The following is a 6,675-nucleotide window of genomic DNA, read 5'->3' as shown; positions in this document are numbered from 1 at the left end:
TCTTTCTTTCTTTCTTTCTTTCCCCCTCTCTCTTTCTTTTCATTCTTTCTTTCTCCTTCCTTCTTTCCTTCCTTCCTTCCTTCCTTCCTTCCTCCCTTGCTCCTTCCTTCCTTCTTTCCTAAGAGCTGATGTACTTAGCATGTTAGCTCCCAGTACCTGAATCTGTGCCTCACTGTGATATATTCAAATCTCTTGTCCTCCAAAGCTGAAGATTCCTCGAGCAGTTCCTATTTTCACAATGAATGAACCATCCTCAAGTACCACCGTGGCCCAGTATGACAGTGATGCAAAGAGAAACTATGGCTCCCAGCTAACTGTCAACATGCAGCATATTCCAAGAGAAGATTGCCCTGACTGGTGGCAAGTAAGGAAACTGAAGAGGTAAACTTCAGCTTTTAGTCGGGCTGTCCAGCACATAGGGTAGCCATCACCCCCCTGCCTTGGACGTCAGCCTCAAAGCTGTCCACGCAGGCCTTAGCTGAGAAGGGCTGCCCTCCCCGAAAAGGCTCAGTGCTTGAGCCAGAAGCCTGGGCGAGCAGTGGCCCCACTGGCACTGAACGGCATGGACTTCCCACCTAGATGATCTGATCTATGATCTAAGAAATACTGGCGCATTTTATTTCCTGCCCTTTCTCTCCCCCTTTTCCCCAAATAACCCTATGTGCCAGAAGTTGGCAGCTTTAAAATATATCCTTTACATGTTTCGGGTGGGCTTCCTTTTGTCCTGTGCTTACAAATGCCAAGTAACACTCCCAGCAAGGCCTCGGCTGCCTTCTCAGGATGGACACCTTCAGCTCTCCTGACGTGATCAGTCTTCACACGTTTTTTAAGCCAAAATGAAAACTACCTGAAAGGCAGTACATAAACTGTGTATCTCTCCAGGGTCTCTGGGGCCAAGCCGGGGCCCCATACTTGATGCTCACTAAAGACTGAACTGAATCACAAGATGACAATAGAGAAAGGGTCAAGTGACTGTCCTTCCCTCTTTGCTGCCTCAGCCTTCCTCCCCATCACATTCTTCACGGTCATTAGCCTCCATGCAGGGCACCGGGGTCTCTCTGACTCCTCAGGCATCTCCTTTCTTTGTTTTCTCCCTCGTGCTCTGATTTTTTTATTCTTTCCATCCTCATCATTTTTACCTAAAGCAAATGCCTCACTGTACCGATGACACAGCCACAGGACCACACGGAACTTGAAAGAATGTAAGTGTATTCTTGTTGTTGCTTTTGGCATGACAAATTGTGGGGCTTTTCATTTCAAAGTGGAGCTAGAGTCCAAGCGTATTCATCTATACCTGGTACCTCAGGGGACATGTCACATTTATTTGCCTGCAACCCAGTGTTCTTGTGGAAGGAGACCACCGATAGACGCAGATTCTAGGAGAGTGGGTGTCATGTCAGCTTTGTGCCGGGCCCCCCTCCCTACCGGAAGCCCTAGGGATTCATTGAGGGAAACGTGCAGTGAAACTGATCAGTATTCAAAAAAGCAGTCAGCACTATTAATTCATGGGGCGGGGAGTACAACCACCAATGCCTGAATGGCTAGATCCTACCTTTTTTTTTTTTAAAGATATTATTTATTTATTTATTTGACAGAGAGAGACACAGCGAGAGAGGGAACACAAGCAGGGGGAGCGGGAGAGGGAGAAGCAGGCTTCCTGCGGAGCAGGGAGCCCGATGTGGGGCTTGATCCCGTGACCCCAAGACCATGACCCAAGCCGAAGGCAGTCGCCCAACTGACTGAGCCACCCAGGCGCCCCATAGATCCTACTTTTATTGAAAATACTGACTTTTTTTCATCTTGGATTTTTTGCATTAATTTTTATTTAAAAAATTTCATTAACACATTATTTACCTTGACTACTGAGTTTTTCTGACACCCCCTTAGATTTTGCACCCAAGATTCAGTCCCGACCTTGGATTCTTCCCTAGAACTTGAGAAAGCTAGTTATCTGAACAAAGAACCGATGAATCACTTCTTAGCCTGAGTAGCATTACATCAGTGAGTGAATGATGATGAGTGCTAAAAGATCTTTGTGCATTGAATTTTAAAAATGCAGTCATAAGTCTCAGCTCACATAAGGAGATAATACTTTTTTATCAACTATCCTCACTTGAGCTGCTTTTTAATTTTTTCTGAGTAGTAAAATAACGGCATGCTTCCATTAAAGCATTCAAGTATTGCAGAATATCCAGGGTCCATTCTTCTAGAATGTTTTCTATGCACATGTCACCACGTACTCTTCTGTGCCACTCTCTCTCTTCACATCTTGGACATTTTTTCCCATTTAAGCAGATGAGGCTACGCTTCAGTTTTAATGTGGAAAAAATATTGAATGGTGGGAAAACATAGCATACGTCTTGCCATCTTAGTAATTTTTAAGTGTACAGTTGAGAGGTGTTAGGGACATTCACACTGTTGTGCAAGCTACCTGATTGTCCTGAATGTCTAGATAGTGTTCCATCATATGGATAAACCTAAGAGATGCACCACTGATGGGCATTCTCTGTGTGTTCTTAAAAACAACATAAAAGCTAGATAAATTGCTTAGCATTTTAAAATAAGAGTTTTCTTTTGAAGAGATGAAGTAAAAAAGCCATGCTAGTGAGCAAGGCTCTTCGGAAGGCAGCACTGAGGGCTTTCTCCAGTCATTCCTTGAAATGGAGCCAGAGAAGCATTTCCTTGTTAAGGAAGCTTGTTGCTACGAAGGGTGGTTTTGAAAAAGGGCCTGAGATAGGAAGGCGAGCAGGAAATAGGTCCTACATTCCAAGCAAAACAGCCTTTGGACTTGGAGAGGTAGGCACTTCCTCATGCTCTGCCTACCACGCAAAACGGAAGAGGGAAAATGACGGGTGGCAGGGGGTGATGAAGACCTTGAGGATCCCTTAACCCCATGTGGAGTTAAAAGTTCAGTATTTTCCAGACTTTTCATTGCAATTGCAACAGCCAAGAGGGAAATAACGTTAAAATATAGAAGTGACCGAATGCTTGCATAGCGACAAAAAAATCAGGAGTCAAGATGATCTATTCATCCAACTTTTCTATTCACAGTTCTCTTTTGTTTCGGAACACTGTCAAGCTGCCTCTGGTTATTGGGGTCCCTGCAATGCAGGACAAAAATGTGAAAAGGACTCATTAGCTTAAATTCCCAAACCAAGTGAAATACGATGGTCAAAATGTTACATGGGGCTAAAAGATACCTAACAAAACTATTTTTCTCCTTTAACATTTATAAATAAACATAAGTTTACAAAATGTATCTTTTTGTCACAGCAGTGAAGATTTTGCAACCAGCAACCAAAGGGAAAGGACTGTTGCAAATCACAGCACCTCAAAGATGTCATGGTAAATCAAATGCAGATATTCCTTTACGTCTAGGATTTGCTTCCATTTGCAGGAAAACTAACCACATTTGCAATCATTTTCCATCTAGACTTCATGTTTAAGGTAAAGACAAACCAAAAAAATTCACGTAGTTTGCCTCTCTGAACCCTTCAGTTGGTCTGAGTCGATGACTTGTGGGTTAGTTTTCCTCGCACTGATATTTCCTGTCCATCATTCAGGATATGCACTGGTGTTAGCACGAACCGTAATATACCTGGCTCTGGCAGCTCTAGCAGGAGAAAAAACCACCTCAAGTCGAGTAACTCTTCTCTAAGAATTGCTCTATACACAACCCGAATTTTTTTTTAACCTCCTACTACAGCTGCTCCCGAAGGTATTCATCTACTTCATGAGCCCGCTCTTCCAAAAGAGTCAAACAAATCCACGTTCCTGGGGGCCTCCTTGTAGCAAAGAGCCATTTTCTCATTAAACTGGGCATGAACTCGACTTTTGAGTGATTCTCTCTTCACTTTGCCCATACCTTCCCAGGTGCAAAGACGGAACCCTGACAGTCTAAATTTTATTTGTGGGGGTGAAAGCAAGGTGGGATTTGACCTTGCACTGCTAGGTAATTGCATTATTTCTTGGTGGTTTTTTGCATTCGTGTCGTTTCCTCTCTTAAGGGGATTCCCCGAGTCAAGTTCATCTGAAGAAGAGGAAAACCTGGATGACTATGAGTGAGTTTGAAAGTCTTCTGTGTTCCTCTAAAACTAACATAGATGTTTCTATTCCATTCTGCCCCAAAGGCATTAGAGCAGATGTGTCTCACACTTGCTTGGGAGGCTGTATTTACTCGGGTAAACTCATATGAGGTGCTGGGCCATTTATCTGGGTGATGGGTGATAAGGAGCTGGGTTGTGACTAAGGGAAATATTTTTCTTCAGTCTGGATTATCTAAACTGGCTGTACCTATTCACTGGATTTGTCATATACCTGGTGTCCCCTTCACTTGACTTTGTCTTCGTAGATGCAGCATATGACATTTCTGCCGAGTATTTCTGCCCTGGAGGTCTCCGGTCAGGGTGACCTTTGAAGGCTCTTATTAGCATTTATTAGTCCCGTTTTTGAAGTTATTTATGATACAGCAACAAGGTAGTGCAAATGAGACTTGAACTTGACCGTATTTATGTTGGGAGAGTCCTATTTCTAGGGCAACCTTATCATTTAACATCCAGATTAGGATGTTTTAGAAAGAGAGAAAGCGTGCCCTATTAAATATTACACCTGGACATCAGGCATGAGTTGGACTCTTCTGGGTGAATAAAAATGTAGGATCACCCCAATTATACTGGGACAGGTTGGCCTAAGGGGCCCTTAAGGTCGTTTCCAAAATCTAAGACTGTATCTTTCTACAAATAGGGACAAATAAGTCTCCGAAACTTTATTTAAAGTTGGCATTAAGGAGAGGTGGGAGTGATAGGGGCAGACTCCATCTCCCAGACAGCTGCTCCCCAATGGTGGCCAACTCACTTGAACACCGGGATTATACATCTTTTCAGTCCTGTTTTTCTATGAGTGTGGCCACTGATATATTGGCTGTAGGGACAGTGAGAGGTTTTATAAAGTACCTGTCACGGTTTCGACTCTTTGTCTTACCTCTAAGCCAGCGTGGCCCTAGGCGTTCCTGCCACATTAGGGAAGACGGGCCGTAGGCCCCGCCCCTCCACAGCATGGCTTTTTCACCACCATCTAGCTCCGTGATCCCTACCTTCTTCCCCAATATCCACCCTCAGGAAAGCCTCTGATGGAATAATTCAAACTAAGACATAAACGCTGAGAAACACCAACACCAAAATTATCCAAAGATAATAGCACTTTGACGGATGACAAAGACTTAAACCCATGGCAGTGAACCTCTAATTGTGGCTGCTAGCCTTGAGCATCTCAATGAATTGGAAGTCTCTCTTCAATTTGGAAAGCCCGGATCTGACCATATGGACGGTCTCTATCTCCATTATTTCTAAATTCAAATGGTGACCTGAGAGGTGTGCACTGGGGAAACACTCAGGAGAGACCTGCCCTCTTCCAAGTCAAAGAGGTGCCGAAGGGCAATCAGGAGCAGAGGGCTGCGTGATCCGGGGCTCAGCCTCTCGCACCGTGCTCGGTGCCCCCAGCTTCTACCTCTCTCAGCGGCACCGAAGCATTTGTTTGGTGGGGCAGAACTTCATGAAGATCTCTACTGTGTTCTACTGAAGGCTGAGGCACTGAAGTTTAGATGGAAAATCATACCTTAGGAGCAGGCTTAGCGTCTGGTGCTCTGGCAATGACGTGCTGAAATCTTTTTTAAAACAAACAGAGCCAGATCTCAAGTAAAGTGTGTGTGTGTGTGTGTGTGTGTGTGTGTGTGTTGGGGGAGGGGCTTATTCACAATCCCACCTTGCTTCTCCACGCCTCTGTCCTTATTCCCGATCATCTCTTTCTTCTCGCTCCCATAGGCATGTATTCTGGATCATATTCCCCGAGGAGTCTTTTGATTAGCTGTGATTAGTTTAAAATATTAACTCAGAAGAAAATGACCAGTTCATACCTCAAGTATTAATTAATTATATCATATCTATAAGGGTAGAATTAGAAGAGACTTTTTAAACTTATATTCAACCCTCATCCTCATTTTGCAGATGGGTAATTCCAAGGTCAGAAAAGGCCAAGTGGTTTGTCCAGAACCATACAGCTACTCATTAGGAAGTTATGTCTAGAATCCAGACCTCCAAGCTGGCTGGTGGCTCTTTCCACTCCACTGGCCTGCCCACCAGCTGGCACGCCCCCCGCCCCACCTAATACAGCCTCACCCTCGGGTTCTTCTTTCCTCTTCGGGTGTTATCCTCTAGCCAGAGGGTCCTCGTAAGCCCCCAAACCCATGCTCCATCCCCCCTCACACCCTGTTCATTTCCCTAGTATGACATTCTAGCCAAAGCCAAAAGACCGCAGTCATTGTTGATCTCACGTGAGAAACAACTCTGGAGCCTGTTGAGCTCTACACAGAAAGTAAGATGTGATGCTCTTGGCTAACTTAGTGAAAAAGGTTAATATTTAAAGATCATGCCTGGCTGCCCCACATCATCTCTTTCTCAGGTTGCTGTACCTGTTCCTGGCTTACTAGAGCCATAGAGGCTTATCTATTGCTATCCTGCAAATAAAAAAAATATTCATTAGAAAAGCATTTGCTTTGAAAATAGATGCTATAAGGTGTGCTTCTATCAGATTATTAAAAGAAAAATATAGGGTTGAAAGACAGGCAACCCCAACTTTCCCAGTGGAATATTCTTTCATTCGTCTCATCTCCGGCTCTCG

At 44.2% G+C, this 6,675-nt stretch overlaps 1 protein-coding gene across 6 annotated transcripts in view; it reads left to right on the top strand.

Moving 5' to 3' along the window:
• The window catches only part of BMX (BMX non-receptor tyrosine kinase), a 49,210-nt gene that overhangs the window by 20,981 nt on the left and 21,554 nt on the right, over window positions 1–6,675 (top strand). For 4 of the 6 annotated variants that reach the window (XM_073902054.1, XM_025857773.2, XM_073902053.1 and 1 more), the window contains 3 exons: window positions 206–381; window positions 3,274–3,345; window positions 4,008–4,061. In XM_073902054.1, the coding sequence (XP_073758155.1) occupies window positions 206–381; window positions 3,274–3,345; window positions 4,008–4,061 (302 nt within the window). The remainder of the gene's footprint in view (window positions 1–205; window positions 382–3,273; window positions 3,346–4,007; window positions 4,062–6,675) is intronic. The other 2 variants (XM_025857774.2, XM_025857776.2) reach the window with 2 other exon arrangements.

The sequence above is a fragment of the Callorhinus ursinus genome, unplaced genomic scaffold, assembly GCF_003265705.2.
Source record: "Callorhinus ursinus isolate GAN/ISIS: 27379988/994484 unplaced genomic scaffold, GSC_fseal_2.0 scaffold16, whole genome shotgun sequence".
Classification (NCBI taxonomy): Eukaryota; Metazoa; Chordata; class Mammalia; order Carnivora; family Otariidae; genus Callorhinus; species Callorhinus ursinus.
This window is presented reverse-complemented; position numbering and strand designations above follow the sequence as displayed.